Source organism: Pezoporus wallicus, unplaced genomic scaffold (assembly GCF_028554395.1).
Source record: "Pezoporus wallicus isolate ANWC-B61680 ecotype Strahan unplaced genomic scaffold, APGP_CSIRO_Pwel_v1 contig_3812, whole genome shotgun sequence".
NCBI classification, from domain to species: Eukaryota; Metazoa; Chordata; class Aves; order Psittaciformes; family Psittacidae; genus Pezoporus; species Pezoporus wallicus.
This window is the reverse complement of record NW_026639618.1, coordinates 1,610,850-1,633,311: the sequence shown is the minus strand read 5'-3', so window position 1 is coordinate 1,633,311 and position 22,462 is coordinate 1,610,850. Positions and strand designations below refer to the sequence as shown.

The following is a 22,462-nucleotide window of genomic DNA, read 5'->3' as shown; positions in this document are numbered from 1 at the left end:
GGTCTTCCCTAACTGCGGCCAGAAGATTGCGGCTCCTGCAAGCCTCCTCGTATTTAGGTACCTGGATCTCTGACGTCTCTGCTTCGAAGAGCACAAAGACCTGACCTGTCTCTTACTGGCAATGTTTTCATTGCATTAGGTGGGATTAATCATCCTTTAGTACGTATCATTTCACTCATCTTAAGTGCCATAGAGCTGAAGCACGACACAAATACCAAACCATCAATACTATCAATAGGCAGAAATCTCATTTTGCATGCTGACGCAGTGCTCTACATCCAGAATGATGTATGCCCTAGTTGCCAGAAAGTTTATTTCTTTAGAAGTGGATGAAGACTTCCCTTCTTAGATAAAGAAAGAAAAAGGAGAAAAATACTCTCCAGAAAGATCTGTCTTCACCATTATTGAACCACACCCCGTCCTCTTCATATAAGAAATATTGCCAAAGCCACAATCTCTCATCATGTGGTTCCTTTTAAACACCCTCCTAGGTACTAAAGGTCAGGGTGATTTAAATAAAATAACCTGGTAGTATGAAAGGACTTTTTTTAAATGCAAAAAGACAAACAGAGGATTCCTACGCAAACTTGCCATAAATACAAGGGATGAGGATGAGGATGAGTGGAATAAACTAAGTCCACGTTGCGTTCACCTGCTTTGCTCTGTCTCAAGTTTTGTTCAGTTCAAAACTCTAATATAAAAGTAGAATTACTCAATTCATTGCAATTCGGACTCCATTCTTATAGCCCTTTCCCATAGCTTTGTCCGTCACTTGCACAACAACCACAGGCTTAGCTTTGTAGATATTTTTACCCTTCTTCACTACTGATCTTATTGCCAATATTGGTTCTACCATCTCATTAAGGTGAAGGGAAAAAAAAATGCAAAACTTTCTTTTTTTCTTCATTTCTTTTTATTCTTAAGTCCATTTTTTTTTTCTTCCCCATATTATTTCAACAAAGAAATATTTTGGAGAGTGAATATTTCCTATATTTGACAGTTGTCCAAAATGAAATCTTTTCTGACAATCTGCAGAAATTGCTGGTTCTTTTTTTCTACAGATATTTGCTTATTTCTGAGCCATGGTTTTAAATTACTTTAAGGCTGAAAATTTAGGAACTTTGCAAATGCTTTACAAGTAAACCAGGTAGCTCTGCTTTGGAGGTGACCTGTACCAGGATGAGCAGGATAGGTGTCCGGGAACGATGAAGGGTCTGGTTGAAATTAATTCATCACCATAGCCTATTGAAGTCCCCATTCCAAGCTGTCCTCACAGTGCATGGTGTGTGTGAGTGTGTGCAACTGTGTGTATGTTCGGCTGCAGACACGCAGATTCCAATTCTTTAAACCTTTTATATCCAGTTCATTATGGTAAGTTTTAAAATCAAACGTTTGTTTTTAAAATGTTCAGTCTATAGCAGACCATACTATTGACGAGTAATTTTACTAAGAAAGCATCCATGAATCACCGTCAGGGACCAGGAATCTATTGTGCTTGCTGATGTGCTCAATGTAAAAAAAAAAAAAAGGATTATTAAAGAGCTGAATATCTAGTTCCTTCTTTAATTTCCTTCCTACTCCAAAATCTGGTGTGTTTTCTGGGACCCAGGAGACTGCCTCCCTGAAGGACATGTGTATATAAAAATGATCTAAAAAATAGGGTTGTTGCAGATTTTGAAACTGTAGGTTCTGCTTTAAACCCATGTATTTTTTGTTAGCTGAGGGTTGTTTCCACTCCGAGAGCACAGCTGGACAGATGACAGCTGAAGAACTTGCCTTATATACCTTCTCACCGTCTTGCTCAAGTATCCCTGAAGCTGCTTTTCCTTTTCCCAGTGCAGGTCAGGGTACCCAGAGCACAGAATCCCTCTTTGTATCACCCGTAGGGCCCAGCTCTGGCTGGTTGTCCCCAGCCCTTGCACCTCCCTCCATCCCCCATTTCTGCCTCCCCACAGCAGCATTTCCTGTGTCACGGACATGGGGACCCTCTCCCACGTGCTGCCCGCCACGTATCTCCTCTTTCCTCCTGCAGCTTTCCCTGAAAAACAAACTACCACCCCCAAACCCACATTTTTTTCCAATCAACCCTCCCACTTTGTGTTTGCCTCACCCTCTCCCTCATTATCCTGGGTCTCGCTTTTGTTTGTCTTGGCTATTTTGGGCTGGAAGCTCTTTGGGGATGAGAATACAGTTTACGTGTTGCCTGCTCAGGATGTGAAGCGTTGGATTCCTTCCAGCTGAGTGAAGCCAGATAGACAAATGAGGCATAAATTGGCTGGGAAGTGTCTACCTGAGCATGGGCACCTGGTTAGCTGAGTCAGCTTTAACAGCTATAATTCCTTAAACAGGTGTAACTTTATGTTTAGGGGAAAAAAAAATCCAATTTTAAAGGGCACAGGTAATAGTTTAATACAAAAGTTTCCCAGGAAATCCAGTCAAGGCTATGCTCTACTGTAGTGAAGTAGAGCATGTTCTTATGGTGGCTATAGCATAAGCTGTACTACGTGGCTCTGAGCACCTTCCTCAGTATTGTCATTCCAGAAGCATCACAAACATATAATGTTATTTATAATGAGAGTTACATATAATTAGTTGCAATATGGAAGTATAGATGTATAACTTAAAACCAGTACCATGTACTAAGAAGAAACTGTGCTTTTCTCTAGCCAATAGTGCTGCTAAAGTGATTCCACTGATACATTTTTAACTGTATTAATACTTAATACTATAACTACACTATTATCAATTGCTAAAGTGTTGTATTAAACAGAGCTAATGTAGAAAGGATTAGGATGGAAATGTTTATAAGAGGTGTGTGGGATCCTCTTCATTTTGCTGGCAGTAAGATGATTATTCTTGTTTTAATACCTGCAACACCCCAAACCTCCGCACCTGGAAGAGTCACGGAAACATCTGGTCTCTATTTTGCAAATTTGAGATTCTGTTGTTATAATCTTTTAATTATATGTAAACTCCATTTCTGTTATAAAAGTATGCAAATTATTTCAAATGAATCAACACAAAACTAGAATTTTTTTGTGTGTGTTCAGCACCATTTCTCAGCTACACTGATAAATGAGATGCTAATAACATGTGAAGTATAAAAGGGAGTTTATTCCTTTTGATAAAAAAAGTATTGTGAGAATTCAGTGAAAAATGAAACCCAAGTATTTTAAAGCAGTATGTCCCATATGTCCTCTCTGTAAGGAGAGCACTTCTGATGAGCACCCATCATATCTACTAGGAATCTCTTTCTTATTCTTTGCTTAAGATCCTCTCATCTGCAATAAAAGGGATATTTGTCATACAAGGTTAAATGCTGATGTTTTTTCTTTCCTATACACAAGGGAAAAGAATGTGTTGAATACTCAAGTTTGTTCGCATGGTTTAAAGGAAGAAAGCAAGAGTAAAGTCTCTCTGTGCAGCCACCAAAGCCTTTGGCTTGCACCTTGGATGATCACTGCTCCTTGAAGTTATGTGAGCTTTTGATAAAGACACTCATACAATTCCTGTTCCCTTTTTTTCGGGCCCATCTCTTCGTAGGTGCCTCTTTCTGTAGCTGAGGGCAATGGTAAATGATGTTTTTTTTCCTTATGTGACCTCTATGTGCTCCCTTCCTTTATTCATAGTAGCAGTATGTGAGGTTTTCCAAACCCATAAGGGCTCTGCATCATCTTTCCTCCATGAAATTACAAGCTGTGGTTAGGGCAAAGGTTGTTGAGCTCTCCAAGAATGACACCAGGCCAAGAGTGATGCTGGGCCAAATGTGTCTATGGATTTGTAGTCGGTTGTATCACAACTGCCTGGGCCCTCTAAACTAGAACCTTTAGTGCTTTTCACCTTCTTTTACACCTGTACAGTGACCATGAAAGCCAGTGCTGGTCAATATTTACTTGGTTCATATATTAACTACGAGACCAGACAGGGAGTAGCAGAGAGCCAAGTCCAAGATAAGGTGCGAAACCCACATGGTCTGACTTTGTTGTTAGTTCCTACTTCAGAACTAAGAGTAAAACACCAGTCAAAAAGTAAACTGAAAAATTTAATTGTTTTATAAAATAAGATTATGAAATTCTATAAAAATCCAGCTTCTTAAATATGGTACATTCACTTCCTCACAGAATATTTAAATATTCAGGTCACTTATGCTATATTTTCACTGCATTTTTGTTAAAATCATTGGATAAATTAAAACATCCCTACCAAAAGATACCACAACTTATACAAATAAAACTAAGCAATAATACTTCTTTTAAATACAAAATGTAAAGAAATTAATAACTCTTAGAGCATGCTACAAAATTTTGCCAGAAAAATATATGGGATCCTTTTTGTTTAGCTAGAAAATATACAATGTGCTTTGCATTTCTCTTCCTAGAATTCAGTCTCATACAATTTCCATTTAACTTAATAAATATGTACAACAAAAATGTTTATTCCTCAAAGAATATAAACAGCAAATACTGGAGTAGAGCCTGGTCTGGCATTCTTTTCTCATCTAGTGACTGTAGTGGGGCTTTTCAACTCTGAATGTGCAAAAATGCAGAATCAGACTCTTAGTGTTACCAACAGGTTAATAGCTTTTACAAAAGTGATTTTGTTTAACAGAAAAAAAAACCTCCAAAAACACTGCAGAAGATTTAGAGCTATTCCAGTCAGGCATTTCTATAAATAGTAAGACATAACGTAGGGAAACAACGTTCCAGTTTAATTACTGCTGGCAGTAATTAGGGAAAAATAGTCAGTGGAGGATGAAAAATATCTTGAATTAGACACATCTTACTTTCACTGATTTAACTTGGTTCCCTATCATTTCCAAAAAGAGTTTCTGGTATAATCTATACATCGTAAATCTGTGCAGAAACTTAATCACCTTCTTCAGACTTTGGATGGTTCGTTTTGGAAAGTGATATGTTTTCAAGTGCTTCAGTCCATACATTAAACCCTTAATGGTGTCTTGGTCACCATTCTTTATCCTCCACAGATTGAGAAGTTTCAGAACTTGCTCTGTAGGTTGACATAGTTTCATTGTGCGCTCGATATCTTCCTTTCCCACTTTCTTGCCTGGTAAGCTTGCCATCAGTGTGTTGAGATGTTCAAAGGTGAGGTTTGGGTGGCCAATATGCTTTAAGACAGTGTTTTCACAAAGATCAATATCTATAGAAAGTAAAAAGAAAAGAGATGTAAGTACAATGCATTACAACTTGGCCACGGCCTGCCAAAAAGGTTCCATAATTTCAAGGTGAAGATTCCTTTCCAATTTTTTTTTTTTTTACTTTATTTCAAATAATTATGTCAGCAAGGCTTTTTTTTTTTTTTATGGTGCAATTACGAAAAGCACTCAGAGATTTAATTACCTTTGCAATACGAACAGCCCCAAATTGCAAACAAACTTCATAGCAAGTATTTATTGCTATATGCTAGTTCCATCTATCTTGTGAAATGTTTTATATATGTGGTAAGACTCCTAATATTTGGTTCCAGTGGATGAAAATTTTGCTGTTCTTCTTCAGAAGTCTAGGCAAGCTTTGCTAAAATAGTCAGTTTGGGTTTTGAAGTATTTCAGACACTTCACAGTCCCACATGAGCATACATACTAAACAGGAGAGGGGAAGAAACCAAACAATTTCTGCAGCATTTTCCAAATCTATTCTGAGTGGACAAAAGGTCATTTGAATGTGGCAGCTTTTGATGGTAGCTTACATGAAAAGAATTGGCCTGACTCTCATAAAACCCTTGGTGTTAACATTGCAGCACTATTTCACCTTTGACACCTGTCTTGGCAGATTCAGCACAAAGCAAGCGGTGAACTGGCATGAGAAATATGTACCAGCAGGGGAAAAGAAGGGGAAGCCTGTCAGTGTGTTCCTCACTCTCATGCATACCCCATTCGGTGAATAGATGTCCTAGTCTGATCTGTTGGTCTCCACAGAAAACAAATTGCACTCAGTTGCAGGCATCCAGCTCCCTCTAACCTCAAGAGCCACTGCTCAGATATATTAGTGGGAAACATTTCCCTGCTTGATCAAAATTCTTCCTACATTGTTCAGTCTCAAAAGGGGATCTTGGCTGTGGCACCACACATGGTCCCAGGGGGGCTACAAGTCTAGAGAGAATTCAGTCCTTGACTGATCAGGGGAAGCTGAACTCTTGCTGCTTCCCCTCAATTTCATTGTGCTTACTGCATTGATAAAGCTCAGCCAAGCCCTGCGGGTCCTCAGAACATAACACACCACCAGAAGGTATTTGATCCCAAGCAATCTTTAAAATGCCATTTAGAGGATTTCTTTCAATATACTTGCTATCAAAATAAGGTACCTTGAATGATCTTCTTGACCATATCCTGTTCTTTGTTTTGCTGCTTCCATAATTTCAAAAGCTGGAAGGTCTGCTCTTGAGAACTGTGCCTTTGTTTAATCCTTTCGATGTTTTCTGTGCTAACCTTTGTCCCGGGCAAACTCTCTGCTAGTATGTTCAGCCAGTTAGGTGTGAGCTGAGTAGGAACAGCAAACCTGAACAAAGCCTCCTCACACAGGGTTACATCTGAAATGAGAAAGGGAAAAAGAATGCATGAAATGCTCTAGCCTGTTACCTTCCCTGTCTCAGAAGGAAGAGCAAGCAGCAAGAATGGTAAGGAAAAACATTTCAAAACCGAACTAAGTGGTCTTTATAGCACTGCTGCTCTCTGTGCTTGAGTTTGATTCAGTCTGACCTACAATAATTAAAACCACTATGGCCATCACCATAGCAGGCAAACGGCAAGCAAGCTAGATATTTGTGCCATAAATGCAGATGGATTCATTTTAACTAAAAGGCATGTTTTCAAAGCACTCTTCCTTAACAGGATACATACCTATTCCACATTTCTGAGGTGTTGTATCTGTATTTTCCTGACAGATGTTGTCACGAACTGCATTTCCCTTCAATGCTGTTTTTAAACCCAGTGCACTGCAGTTTGTGTGCTTTAGACAGGCTGCTTTGGATGATGTTTCATTTGAGAAAAATCCTTCTGGACATCTCTTACACACAGTGTCACTCTCCGGGGTACCTGTGGGAACAGGAAAACAATGCATCCAATTACATATAACCTCAACTGTGGATAAAAAAACCCAGGAATACAAAAATAAAACAAAATGTTCTTCTCCAAATTGGCATTCTGCTTTTTACGTTTCTGGTCTATGAAGGCATCACATTTAGACAAAAAGAAACAAACCTCACTCTAATTTTTAAAGACAAAAAAGATTCTTTAAGAGTATGATGCTCCTGCTGGTGTCACAGAGTAAATAGTACTTACATACACTTGACACCAACTTTAAAGTCAGTAGTTGCTGATTATATCAGTAAGCTAGTAAAGTGATACCTTTAAGTCAGTGATTCTGTGAATCTGTTCAGACATTACATGATGTCTGACCTTCATCCTTCAACTGTATGAATATTATGTAAAATAGTGGCATAGGAAACCACTCTAAATTGTACTCCAGATCATCTGCCCAGAACTTACTCAAACAGGTTACTTTAGTTCTAGCTAAAAATATAACGCCCTAATATATTAACTAAAGGCCCTCTGTAAACTAATTTCCCTTCTCAAATATTAAATTATACCAGAAAATGTAATTCTGGTTATATTTCTGAGCTTTTTTCTGGGCTTGAATAAAATATTATTAAAAGCAAAGAAAGTAGATTATCCAATAGAGCAAAAATACTTAACATACATATATATGTTTTGCTTGGAGTTTTGCTTTTATAATGCATAGTTTTAGTATGGTACAACAATAGAATGACAACATATGGTTCTATGACATTGACAAAGAGGAAGGAAATAAATGCATGACTTCTGAAACAACGCAGTCTAACCACCAGTGGCAGGAAAATAAGAGCCCCAGTAATTGCTGTATAGTCACTTTTAATTCACCATTATTGACCCAGCATTTAAGCAAATGCCTAAAGTATAATATCTAATATTGCATTATTGAACATGAACTTAAGCACATGCTTAAATATATTTTTTTTTTAATAATTGGAAACTATATTTGAGTAAGAAAATGACTCCATCTAGTGTATTTTGGAAGTATTTACATGTGGATGCTTATTTTAATGCTAACTTTTAAGTAAATGTTATTTATTTGGGGCATTTTCATAGAGAAAAAGGGTACAAATCTCAAGTATTCAACCAGCTGTGAAATAAAGAATAATACTTTCATACACCTGACCTAGCACTGCTTCATCAGACAAGTGAAAACAAAGGAGCAGTTTTTAGTTGCTGGGCATCTGAAAAGTCAGAGACCCTGTAGCTTGCTACCCCCACACCCAAATCCTGTGCACTCGGCAGCAGTGTCCAACCTGCAGCCCCAGTGTCTGCCCTTGCCCTCTACTGCACAATGAGCACTTCTGCGGCTCCGGGCTGTACCCAACTCCAGTCAACACCTGCACCTGAGCCGGCAGCAATCAGCTTTTCTGGGACATTGGAATTTTTAGCATTTTTCCCTGCTGCTGACTCGCTGCTGTTGTGCCATGGCAGAGAGGAATGGGAAGAAAGGAGAGTCCCTGCAAACAGTGAGTCATTCTGCTCAGAGCTTCCTGTATAACCTTTGCGGCACAAGGGGGAAATAAACCAGGTAATCCATCAGTGTTCTCAGGGTTGAGCATAAAGTCAGCCCCCAGCTTTACCAGCTTCTTCTTTGCTGCTTATCTGGCTGCTCTTGTTAAGGGCGCAAACTGCCGCAGCCCTTCCACCCATGCACCGCTCCCACCAATTTGCCTGGAATCCGCCCTTCTCTCCAGTGAACCAGCATCTGGGAATGGCGCTGCCTGGTAGCAGTGCTGTTTGCCCAGCACATTGCTGCTAAAAAAAGCCATGTGCCAGGCCAACAGCTGCAGAAAAGAACAAAGCCTTAATCTGCACTCACAAAAGGGGACTACCAAAGTAAAGTGATCTGCCCAACGTAATCATGAGCAGTAGGGAAAGAGGTTGCTAATGCTTTAAGCTCTGAATGAGACACTGGAGCACACCATCTCCCTGTGTGGCAGTGGAAGCATAATTTTATGCAGTTAGGTTTTATTTCACCTGAAATTGCATCATTGGAAAGTTCAAGGCTATCATATGGCCAAAATAAAAATATGGTCCATGCTTATTAAATTCTCAGCAGACGCCTCACCTCAAAACTGACTATTGACACAGGGGGATGCAATTATTTTTACAATGTTTTCATTCCTCGTTTGAGGTCTGCTTGGGTTTAGCTCGTTCATTCTGATGGTCTTTTGGAAACCAACTTTCCAATAAATGACACCATTCAACAATTTATCGTCTTCCAAAGTTTGTTTCATTTCGGACTGAGGGATTCATATTTGTCTGCCGTAGTTTCACTGTGCTCACAGGGATGCAGCCTGCTGGTTGCTCAGACAATTTATACTTCTTTGTTCATCTCCCAGTCTTTCTGGGAACTTTGTTTCTGGCCCCTTTTGACTTGCTGCTGAGGTGTGGTGGAACCTCATTAATCCAAGCCCCTGGGCATTATAATTTAGGTTAATGAAGGTTTATAATGCAGAGATGTGATAGCTGCCAGTGGAAATGCTTAGCAGTTGGTCAGGGCATCAGGATAATGCTCAGTTAACCAACTTCTCAGGGACTAATGAGCAGCTACAGCAGTGACGTTACTCCTTACCTCAAGTTGTTCTCCAATGAGATGTTCACAACCCAAGAATCCAAAACTCCCAACCTGCCGTTCTTCATAGCTCTAAGAAAGACGTGCAGGCCAGCCCTAGTGTTTCTCACTGTATAGATGTAATTCCTAGGGAAGTAATGCTGTAGTCTGGAGATTGGTTGCCTATGTGTTTGTGTTTGAGACACTTTGATTTCCTGTATTCCCTTCCTCAGTGCTCTTCTCCGAGCAGTTAGCAATCTCTGGTACAATGACAGAATACAATTCTTTCAGGCTATATTAAATACTGGAGCTAAACCGGGACATGACATTTACCAAATGATAAAGGACATGTTTTGTTTTGAGAGAAGAACTTATTATTGGTTCAACAATTTATGTTGTCTTAAATGAAGAATACACTCCACTAAAAAGACCCCGCTAGACATACAGCACAATGCCAGCTTGGTCGACAATGAAACGGTTGTTTGTTTGATAGCAACAGTTTCCCTAAGAGTTCCACTTAGGATGCTGGTAATTAATTATTACCACATATTGCTGTGATGCTAGAGCTATATTAATATTGTTATAATTATACACTTGGTGTCAAACACATAGTGCTCCTGGTGTTTGTCAAGATACACAGTTGCTTCAAACAGATTTCAAAATGAAAAACGTTATTATTCACACACACAAATACCATATTCCAGATAATGTTCCTTTAAAAGAACCAATCCATCATGTTTCTCATTAGAGTGCAATTTGCTACATTTGCTCCTGCCATTAAGTTATATATTACAGTAGGAGCAGGGTATTCCACTGAGAAATGTTCCATTGGCTACAGCCCAAATGATGCAGGCTAGGAACAGGTTCAATTGGCTTTACGATTTACTGTTCTGTAATTTCTTCTGGATGAGCCTCTTTCCTAATCTTATATCTACCACAAGTCATTGACATGCGGTCAAGCTCCAATTAAATCTGTGCATATTGACAAGTGGTACATACCTGGCTGTGCAACGCCAAACCCGGGAGGACACTCTGTGTGCCTTAAACAAAACTCCAGCTCCAGGTATCTGCCTTCGATGCACTCACAGACGCGGTTCTGTGTGCTGGTGCACTCCTGCTTGATGTACTGCAGCTCTTTGCAAACGGTGTTGCAGTACTGGCATTCATCGTTGCTGTTCCACTCTTCGGTGTAGTACTGGTCCGGACACGGGGCACACTGCGTCGGGCTGGTGGCTGTGCAGTGCTGCTTCACGTAACTCCCGGGAGGGCACTGGTCACACAGCAGTTGGCGAGATGTCCCTGGGTCGTAATGGGAGTACTTGGGGGGAGAGTCATCCTGGATGGTCCACTTAACAGAAATGTCCAAGAGCTACCAACAGGAAAAGAAAACATTGCTCACTTTAGTGCTGGGGGACACTGTGACTCACAAAGAAACCCACATTTTAATGAGTTTATGAGTCTAATATCGCTATATTCAAAAAAATGTTTGTGTTAGCTATTTATAAAATATTAGCCAGCTTCCGGGCTCTCCCAAGTCTGTCTTAGAATGGGAAAATTGTAGGATCTTATCCAGCAAATCTTCCAGACCTAAGTAGTTCCTTGTTCTCCCAGAGATGCAGATCCTATTCTTCTCTCATTTACACCCTATTAATATCACTAGGCAATGACTTTTTACCACCTGACACCAGAGAGTCTGGCCTGTTACTTTCATTGGTAACATGCCTGATGCACAGCAAGGCTGGGATAACGCACTCCAGCATTCTTAGGCATCAGGTACTTCAGATGTAAAAGAAATGGTATCTGGCCATAGAAATCTGAGCAGCGTGCTGCACCATTACTGCAGGTACGTTTCAAGGTGATTCCTTACAATATTTCTTTCCACCAGCAGTGAATGGCTATAGCAATATAGATTACTTTTAATGCCTTCTGTTTAATCTTGTACTGAAACACAGGAGTTCTGGGGCAGCTAGGTCAACTGTGAAGATGCAGCTTCAGGCAGAGGAAAATAATTCTGCAGTTTACGAAGGATACATTAAGGTCTTAATCACAAGAGTTGGAAGAGGCCAGGCTAATGCTTTCAATTCCTATTGAACACCACAGCCTTGCGGCTGTTGTGAGGACCTTGTTCGGTATGGATACACATCATAACACTCCTGCTTCCTGCAACAGTCTGCTTTGCTGGTGTGATTTGGGATGACCTGCCCTTTTGCAAAGACAACCTCCATATTAGACCATTTTGGACTCGCAACTGAAAACTTGGCTCTGTGATTCCATCAGCCTATAAAAAAATATTCTCTTGGGTTTACTCCTCATGTACTATCCTTAGCCCCATGGGGTCTGCTCTCACCACTGAGAACCCAGCTTTGTCCCAGTGCTACGTGACCAATGTGCCACTTCTCTTCTAAAACTTGTACGTTTTACAAAGATGAAGTAAAATGGCTTCGAATAAAGATTTTTTTCTGTGTATCCATTCGAACTGTAGATCCAACTGACTTGCCTTTGTTGCTATTTTAATCCCAGTGAGCTAATGCAGAGTTGCCAATTCAATTTCAAGAATGTATTTTCCTCTTTTCCAATGCAGATGTCCTCGAAGTATAAGTGGGATGAACTCTTTTTATTCATTCAGACTCTATATTTCTTGAAGAGGCTTCATCTATGGGCCTCACTTCTGCCTCAGCATAGCACTTCTCAAGTGATAATCTTATTAATGTTGGAAAGTACAGTTTAATCATTCCTCTCGGTGTTCACACAAAGTAATAGCAGATGCCTAAATTAGGAACTCTTAATGCTTAAGCAAATATTCTTAAATGCATTCTCCTGTTGTCTGTCTGTGAATCCACTTAGATATATATCTATACTTAGATACATTGAAGAATGAAATGCAGATAGTATGGCTATTCCCCATGGCCTCTTCTAGTTAGCCTTGACTAAATCCTGTAACTTGTCCAATCTGTGATTTCTACACATGGAGATCCCACTTTCCTTTGTGGTCTCGATGCACAATCCCTTCCATTGTGGGAAATACCTCATTAGTCACAGAAGTTTGATGTACCATTCCATTTTTCTTAAATGACTGTATCTCTTTCATGTGATGTATTTAACAAGAGGGTGCAGCCCATTCTTAAAGAGTGAATGGCTTTCTATTGATGCAAAATGCACCCACCCTTAGTAAATCTACAGCTTTGACTGTAGTAATAAGGAAGTCCTGGTAATCCCATTAATTGTTGATGAGAACAGTCAGGTTTTCTGTGATGTTTTTAATTCAGTAATAGGTAAAGCAGCATCCCAGAGTCCAAGATTCTCATGGGCACACGCATTCCCTTCCTTCACAGAACATAACAGACCGCAACATGTGGCGCAGATGCTACAGAGACAAGCATCAACCCACATTTCATGCAGATGTCTGTCAAAACCCAAGACAACACCCAACACTGATGTAAATCACTGATGTGAAACTGATTAGGGACAGCAACCAGACATGCAGGCAGCACATCCTCCTACGGAAATGCCAGTTTTTCTGCTCTGCAATGCATGGCTCACAACAAATCCTAAGCTATCACTGCAGCAGAACCTGCTCCTCTAGGTCGTGCCTCTGCCTTTAGTGACACGTTTTCAGATGGTGAACCAGGTGGACCATTTCATGACTGTTCAGCTGCCCTCTGCAACATGCAGGAGCAAGAACAAGAAGATTTTCTCTGTTTTCGTTGCTCAACTATTTACATTGGAAAACATATATGAGGCAAGTGAGAAGTTTTGCTGCAGGGGATGATTCAGCATTAAAAATAGTTCAGATTCAATAATGAGAGTGTGAGAACATGGGGTTTTGTTGACAAAAATGGAGGCATTCACTTCCTGAAGAATCTACAGCTATGTGAAGCAAGCCAATAAAATCTGAAAACAATTCAACACAATTTGAGAGGAACTGATTAAAAAAATTGAGCAAAAAAATATGTGAACAATACGTGTGTGAAACCATGCGAAGTTTTGCCTTTGAAAGTACCAAAGCTATGAACTATTAATGACAACCAGAATACTACTAATCTAAATGAGCATAACCAGTGACCATAATAATAGGATAAATAAATCAACATCACTAAAATCAGTCTTTGCATTTGATATTTTCACTGTGTTTTTAAAAGAAAAGCACATCACACCTGTCTTCTCTTCTTTCCCAAAACTACACCTTATGTTGCTGCCGTAACCAAAGAGATCAGTGCCTGAGCCATATGTATGCAGGATCCAGCTCCTCTATTTACTATACAATTATGACATAAGTTTCTTCAGTCAAACTAAAGCTATAAATGAAAACAATACCTCAGTATTTTAACAGCACATTTCATACACCCTTTTCAACATAGATTACCATTACTGTTACTGTTTGACTACTAGGATACTCTTAGTACAGTGATCTGTGCAACTCATTGCCACAGGACATTGTAAATGGTTGAGTCCAGAATGTTATTTGACATAGTAATGGAGGAATATAATAAAGGGTTATTAAACATAAACATCACCTTTTGATCAGGAAATCCCAAACCACAAATTGCTTGAGTCTGGAGGAGTGTTTTGAAAAAATATCACTATTTTTCTGCCTTTTTTATCCATCTCCTCTATGCATCAGTTATAAACCCCTGCCGTGGACAGCATATGGGTCTTTTTAGGGCTTTTTTTTTAGATTCTTTTTTTCTTGCACCCAGTACAGCCATTAGTATGTTGTCAAGTACATCTCCAGACTCCAATCCGCAGTACCACACTTCATCATAACACTACTGTAGGTCCCTTAGTAATCCTTATGAGAATAGACCTGCAGGATAGTCTTCTGACAGTCTGACTGAAAACACCTATCACGCATGGGTATTCTGAATATTAATATGCAACTGCAAATCATAAGTTATCCTTGAGCCTACATCGAGTGCCAAAGTAAAAACAATCTATTTTTCAGGTTTGTAAAAATGAAGGAAGAATGGTGGAAGTTAATGAAGTATAATTTTAATAGTTTTACTGCAGCATCTTGGCACAAACAGAATGAAAAGACCATTTTTGTCCCCCAGCTCACAGAATAAGCTAGACAGGAATGTCACTAAATTGTTCTTTCTCCTGGCCTAAGACATGTTGAATTTGTGCTTATATTAGCAGGTTGGATCACCTGCTACAGCAGATTTGTAGAGTGAAACAGATGGTGCCAAGCACCTGACATCCACATTATGCATGATTCAGAGGGGGTATTTTGGACTAACTTCAGTCTGCTCTCATTGACTGAGCATGCATTAGTGGTTACAGTGCATCTGGTGCCTCTCTGGAGTCTGTCTCTGGATTTACTTTCATCAACCCAGTTTATTTTTGTAAATCCTCTTTGTGCACTCCAAGTCTGCCCTGATGTGCAAACTAAAATATAGTAAATAAGGACGGTCACGAAAAGCCTTCAAAATCACATTCTCAAATCAAATTAAAATAGTAATTAAATGCATTTTATGTCATTCCTGACTTTTTTTTTCCTGAACTATGCTATGACCAACTTGGTAGCATATTGTCAGCCACATAAATCCTCTGATTGACCTGAATACTTGTGCTTAAAGTTAGGCTATGTACTAAACACCTGAATCTCTGGTGTAAGAAACAGCACTATTTGAGCACACGGAAATGCCTTGATCAGAGCTTACTAGTTCTGAATATTGGATGTCGCAAAAGCTTCACAGAAAGAAGGCTTTCTCCTATAATCATGCTGGCACTGGCCTGTTTTGCTCTTTTGGAGAAGAAGGCATGTTCCAGTTTGAAAGGAGGAAGAAACTAGAAGTCTGGCTTCAGTTTACAGGAATCAGTAGGGGCAATGAGCATGTTCACCCTTTAACCCTTAAGAAACTGAAGTCTGTCAATGCTACACCTTGCCAAAGTCATGGATTTGTCATTCAGAAAATTAAGTGAAATCCCATTTGTCCTTGTTTAGCAAAGGTTAATTCAGCCTGTAAGAGGTTCAGAGAATATTTAGAAGGAATTAGAGAGCTTCACCTTGAAGAGGATCTTGCTCAATAGCTTGGCAAGTTAAAACAGAACCTATAGAATCAGTACAAATAGGGAACATACGAAGGAAGAACAACTTTCTCCATTAAAGGATAATGTCGGCAAATGAGGAGGGGATTCTCTCGTCAGAGGAAGTTTGGGAACAGCCTTGTACTAAGAAGCAGGTGCAAGAAACCCAAGAAGTTTAAATATAGCTCTTAATGTACTTCTGAAAGCAAATACAACATTTGGTTTCCTGGAAGAGCTGAGGAATGGACTGAAAAGATCTATGCAGTTTCTTTCAGTTTAAAACCCTGAGCAAACCTTTTGTAACCCAACACTGATGGAAGCCAGTGATACTCAATAGCTTGTTCATCTCAACAATTTAACTGTTAGTCTCATTCAAAGTGCTCTCAATTGAAAATAGTTTTCCTAGGGGTAATGAAATGCAAGACTCAGTTAAAATAAAACAATCCCAAAGGCTGAGTTTTTTGTTCATACATTCTATGAGTATGAAATGCTATCAGTAACAAAAAAATCACAACAAAATAAAACCAAACCAAAATTTGGTATCATTAACTACAGCTATCAACCTGTTGGGTGAAATTCAGTTCTAGTGTCATGGGTTCAGTTCTGAAAGGACTGAAAAACTCAGTCCTGATCCAACTCCCTGCACCAAACCCTGGGTACTGCTCGGGATGGCTGTCTCTGTATAACTACTGAAGTACAAATCTAGTGTAAGTCAGTGTCATGCAAGTAAATGGTGAGAATTCACTCAAAATGAGTTACCCAAGGTTAAAAAGCAATTCTTTGATTGTGACACTCAACACATTAAGCCTGAAGCTATATTATTCCATACCATCTTTATGTCAGTATAAACAGTGCTAACATAAAAGGCCTTTGCAGTCTATTTGTTTGAGCCCTTAGAAGATGTGTTTGGAAGAGAAATAATGTTATTGTAAAATTTCCTTTCAGATCTTGGGCATGAAAAAGTACACGCCCTTTTCTTTCATGTTTAAATGTAAGGCAAAGGGCCACTTGCTTTTTCTTGTTGAATTAAAATGAACTGGAAGACAAAGCGCATGAAGTAAAAATCCTTCAAGCATCATCCACTTAAATCACTGCTTTGTGAGAGAAAAGAAAGTGGCTTTTTAGCATATGAAAATATTATTATATAGCTTGGCTTTGTGGTTTTTGGTTGTAGACCAAAGGAGAACGTTTAATTTGCTGAGAAAGATAAATCTGTTTCTGTTTTGCATTCCACAAGTATTCCGAAGCATATTTTCCTGCGTGATAAATAATCATTCAAGGCATCTGTCAGATTGCTCCTTGTGTTTGCTTTGGGTTCAAAGTAAAACCTCACAACTCTCCTACTTTGCTTTCTACACAAAATATTTGAACAAAGTTAAGGCAGGAGGCCTTCGCTTACCCTCAGCCCTTAGGCAGAATGCCTCACAGTAATCATGCACAGACCCCAGAGGAATCCCAGTGGCAAAATAAAGCACTCAACGATACTAATGATGGCATCCTAATCAATAACTTGTCATATCAAAACAGTATCTTTAGATCCAGTTCATGACAGCATCATGCTGGATCAGATCCACAGCTGTCTACTGCAAATAAACACTGTAAAATATTTCTCAAGGAGGGAGAAATGATTCCCACCCATCTGGGAGATACTCAGCTCTCATCCTTCTCCTCCTCTTACTGTTCTGGGTCACCCCATGCAATCACAGAATTCAACCTCTTTGGGCCAACAACCATGCAGTACTGTTTGTCCCGTGAGTTACTGCAGACTCACTTAGAGCACAGCCCAGACAAAGCACCTCTTGGCAGATGGCAGCTAAGCATCAGGAACACAATGACAGCTGAAATGGAGCTGTTTTGACTGGTTTGAGTTTAGCTTATAAAGCTGTTCCACCTTTCTGTCAATTGCTTCAATGCAATCCACGCACTTGGGACATAACGGGACATACTTTCGTATGGAAGATGCTTTATAAAGTGGAGGATTCTCTTTTACATAAGGAATATGACTAGTGACTCTTCTGACTGACCTCCTGAGTCTAAGAAGGTTGGACCAGATGATCCTTGAGGTCCTTTCCCTTTTCTATGGTTCTATGCTTCTGTATTTGAAACCAAGGCTATCAACCACTGACTTCATTTCTCTGCCAGTAAGGCAATATGTCAACAACTCAAACCTCACAGAGAATTTATGAGGCACAAAGTTGTCATTCGCAAAACAATTTAGGAATCTAAACTAGTGCTTCATTTTCAGTGCTAGGAAAATGACATTCATCTGAGGAACAGTTTTATGTCTTACCAAAGATGTACTAAACTGAAAGTCTTGAGATATATATATAAGTTACATTTGCCTTGAAACTTGTGGAGGAAGAAAGCAGAAAAGACACACCAGCTACTCACCAAAAGAGGGGTCTTATCCGTAAATCGTATTTTGGAACATTATTTGCCAGCATGACAGCAAGATTTAGAGCTAACCCAAACATGGGATGTTACCAGCTGCTGGTACCACCTGCAAGGCAGACTTAACTACAGTCTGCCTTGCACTGAACAGAATTACTAACGAGTTACTATTTAGGTAGAGAAACAGTATGACCAGTATTATGTGCAAACAGGTGTTTTTCTCCAGGAAGAGCTGGAGTAGTAAATCTGCTAGCATAAAAGTCCAATACGGAAGGAACAAGATGGAAGTTTCTGTGAGATTTGAAGAGTGGGTGTTCTTTAAATTGTGATAATAGTTCTTAAACATCCTTCTGGTAACCCTGGTGCTTTATTTTTAACCAACACACATGCAGACAGTCAGAAAGAAAGTCAGACAGAAAGATAACTCCTACCCTCGCGGGCTGCAAAGCCACTGCTGCCTACACACAGCAAACCGAACAGGCAGGCCAGAAAAAGCAAGTCACATGCACCAGGAGATCAAAATAGAGAAAGGTCAAGTTTAAGGGTCAAGATAGTTACGTGACAAGTAACAAGAGTCAGCTCTGGGGAATTTCTTTCAATTCAGTCTGATTTCATAACGCTTGTCTGTTTGTAAGCAGTTCCAATGTTCCAGCAAACAACACGCACGTGTGTGCACCACCACAGCAGGTCCCCTTTCCGGAACCTTAGCAAAGATGCCGAGACTGAAAGTACATCATGTCCAAAAAGTCTTTTTTAGCTACGGTGTCTCCAAACAAGGCTTAAGGTATGTGAGCCAAACACATACAACTTTGAGTTGCTGTTGTGCATCCTACAAGTGTTCTTATACAACAGGTACTAAAACTACTTTTCTGAGCTCTAGCACATCTGACAGTTACTTAAACTTCACTCATACTACTTAAACTCCACCATAACTTCAAATAAATTGTTTTTAAATAATAATAAAAAAGGACTTGAATGATGAAGCTCTCTGGTATGTACTCTTGCTGCAGTCGTATTTCAGCTCTGAGACTCATCTGCGAGAGGATTATGCTGAACTTCACTTAACACTATTACTTTATGGGAGAATATGAACAGGCACATTACATTTAATCAAAATCAAAACCTGATGTGATTATTTTAGGACAGCCACAGAGAAGAAGCCAAGCTGATAACAGGCTATTGCTGAAACTCCCAGATTAACTTCCTGTGCTTTCAAACAGAATGAAGGAAGGCACAACATCATACATGAGATGAAGAAGTTCTCCTGTGTTTCAGTTTGCTGACCATGAGTCTGACAATTTTTGCTTCCCTTGCACCGTTAATTACTTTGGGTTTGTTTCTCAAAAAGCTCTTTCAGAAAGTTGTGCAGAGAGTAATAAACCCGCATTACTCATCGGATCCTGGAAATCTCGTTGCATTTATAAAGAGCTTTCAAAATAAATGGATCTCAGTTCTAATGCTCTGCCACAACATTAATGCCACTGTACTCACCAAAACAACCCAGGAGCAAGTTACTGCGCAGGCATGCAGAACAGACTGCTCTGAATATTCTTTTGAATGTTTTTCTTTGAATGTTTTCTCATCCAGAAGATGAATTGCCTCCCAACAGAAGTTGCACAGTATCTGTCTGTACGCAGGTTTTAATTAATCCGATATCAGACACAATTCCATAAGGCTAAATGGATTAAATGACATTTTGAAAGATTTACTGCACTTCTAACATCTCTGTATTTGCATCTGGAAGTATCTTGCTAAATCACCAAGTAAACAAAAACTTATTAAAGCAGGGGCTTATACCAGATTTAATAACACAACTTTTTCTGTAATAGGTACTGACACAGCTACTAATTCATCACTTTCTTGCACATGGAGCTGAATTTTCTAAGCCAAAACAAGCACCGCATGCCTGTGCTTTCTTTCATGGAGTTCACTGTAGTTTTCCTGGGTAAGAGAGCCAGCCCAGTGTTTGAGATACTGATCAGTGCTGCTGCAGCAGAGATTACAGAGACAGGAAGGGATGGAGCTTTTGTAACAAACATCTCAGCCTACAGCTTCTAAATCTGTTCCTAGAGTCAGGGTTTTGTGTCAGCCTGGTTTGATGAAGCCTCACAAAAAGAGAGAGGAAAATAGGAAAAAAGGCAAAAGAAAAGCAAATCATTCCACTACCTTAAGAATGGGATGAAAATCCCTGCTGCCTCTCTGGAGCTGGACGCGTCCATCGCACTCCAAACCTCACCAGGAAAGCTTGGTGTGATGAAATGAAAAGGGTTTACCAAGAAAATGGAGAGGAGGCAAAAAAATCCCCCACCAAACAAAAGAATCCCCCCCCCAAAAAAAAAAAAAAACAACAAAATGAAACCCCAGAAGAATGTCTTTACAGTCTGATCTCTGAAGCTGCAATGCATCTTAAAGCCTATCTACCTCTCTGAAGGGACTTACCACAAGCGTGCAGCACAGGAACTTGTTCATTGTGGTCAGTGGAAGAAACCTCAGCGAGCTGGGAAATCAGGCAGAGAGTCAGCTCCTCTCCAGTCTCCTAGCAGCCTGCTTACATCGCCCAACATTAAAGACACGATATATATATAGTCCCGGTGTAACAGGAAGCTTGGCTCAGCTTTGATCACTCATTCCCTACCATGACCAAACTTTTCTCTCTTGCGCGCTGCCTCTCCCCCCCCTTTTTTTTAAGGAACCTGTAAAACTTGATGACTTAATGGAACCCTTTGAGTGCTGTAACCACAGACTGGAAAATGCAGGAGGGAGTGTCAGGGGCTGGCCAGGGGAGGGCTTAATTAGGCTCTGTCTGGCTGTCTGGCTGTTCCCCCCCTCCTCTTCCCTGAGCAGCTGGCTTGGAGGGGAGACCCATGACCCCGGGATGCCAGCAGCTCCCTTTGGAGTCCCAGGCTCATGGGAGACAGGGTTAGAAATCACTGCTGGAGCCTGAGCCCCAGGGCACTGCCATTTCCCAGGAGGAAGAGAGCTCCTTTGGCTCTGCTCCCCAGGGGTTTCCAGGATTGGGGCTGGCTGGGAAGCAAAGGCCAGGGAGGGGAGGGTGAGGGGAAGGAGGATCCGTGCTCGTTTCCCTTCCCTGCTGAGGCAGGAATGCGAGGAATGGCCCCACTGGCCTTGGCGCTTGCCAAGGCAGGCCTATGCAACAGGATGGATGTCCGGCTGCCTGGGACGGCCACCAGATATCACTGGCCCTGAGGGGCTTTGTAAGGAGGAGCCACCTTGTGGGAATGATACGGGGCTTTTGCATGAGCAGTTGTGGTTTTCCAGTGACGTTCACTGCCTTCAGCAAGCCCCTGGCCATGGGAGAAGACCCATCAGGGCCCCTTCTCCCACTTTCAGCTAGAAACGGGCATTCTTCTAAAGCCTGAAGGATCAAACCTCAGGGGAATCTGTGTGTACCAGGTGTGAAGCTGAGCACAGCTTTCCAAGGTGTGGAGAAAGGATTTCTCCTCCCAACATACGCATATTCAGAAAGTGATTATGGAGGCTTGTGGGATCCTGGGGTAGAAGCCAAACCCAGAAGTGCCTTCAGATTTTACAGATGGTTTTCTCTCCCTTTTCACAGGCCAGACCAAAACCTCAGGTCTGGATATTCCAGCTCTTGAGCATTTGAAATCTGGGGCCCACGCTGGCTCTGGGATGTGCAGTTTTGCCCCTTCAAGTCACAAGGCTGTGCAGGATTGGCAAAAGAGTGAGGTGGAAAAAGCCTGCATCTCATTTCACAGAAATTGAGCTATGCTAAGTCAGGAAACCATTGTCTTCAAGGACAGCCTCACACATTCCTCCTTACACATCTGTAACTGTTTGAACACCCATTAAACATAACCTAAGATCAAAACAGATGCTGATTACGCTTGTCAGGATGATAAAAATTCAAGACACTTGAATTAATGATGAGTTCCTTGTAAGAGGTGATGTGAAAACTGTCATGGAAACCCTACCACCAGTGGAGTATTGCTGGCATCTGTTGGGTAGTAGGCACCACTTGATTTGTATTGAACCTGGAAAGGATGCTGTAACTGTTCCTGTAACCTTTTCAGAGGCTTTTAATACTTCACTATCCTTATATATATTTATGAACATACTGGCCAGATACAGGTACAGGAGTGCCAATAAACAAGACCTACCCCTACATTTCTGCATTTTTGTCGTGGGTTAGGGAGAAGGACTGGTTTTGAAATGACTCTGTCATTGCCCATGTCAGGGTAGTTGTACATGAGTATGGTATTCTCCATATAGGGACCAACTTTAAATGTCAACCAGAATGCTACAGCAAGTCCCTCAGCAGGACTTATTTAAACCAAACTAGCTTTAACCCCTTGGAGGCCAAGAGCTGGATACGGCTATGTGTCACTTCTCCTGATTGGGAACAGCAGACTCCACTGTCAGCT

At 40.5% G+C, this 22,462-nt stretch overlaps 1 protein-coding gene across 1 annotated transcript; it reads right to left on the bottom strand.

The window, feature by feature from the left end:
• Positions 1 to 4,029: 4,029 nt before the first annotated feature.
• TNFRSF11B (TNF receptor superfamily member 11b) lies at positions 4,030 to 20,919 on the bottom strand. The gene is made up of 5 exons (XM_057415255.1): positions 20,499 to 20,919; positions 10,641 to 11,010; positions 6,854 to 7,048; positions 6,319 to 6,543; positions 4,030 to 5,157 (listed from the first exon to the last, which is right to left on the bottom strand). The coding sequence occupies exons 1-5, from the start codon at positions 20,526 to 20,528 to the stop codon at positions 4,769 to 4,771; spliced, it is 1,209 nt and encodes a 402-aa protein (XP_057271238.1). The 5' UTR covers positions 20,529 to 20,919; the 3' UTR covers positions 4,030 to 4,768.
• Between the last annotated feature and the right edge of the window lie 1,543 nt (positions 20,920 to 22,462).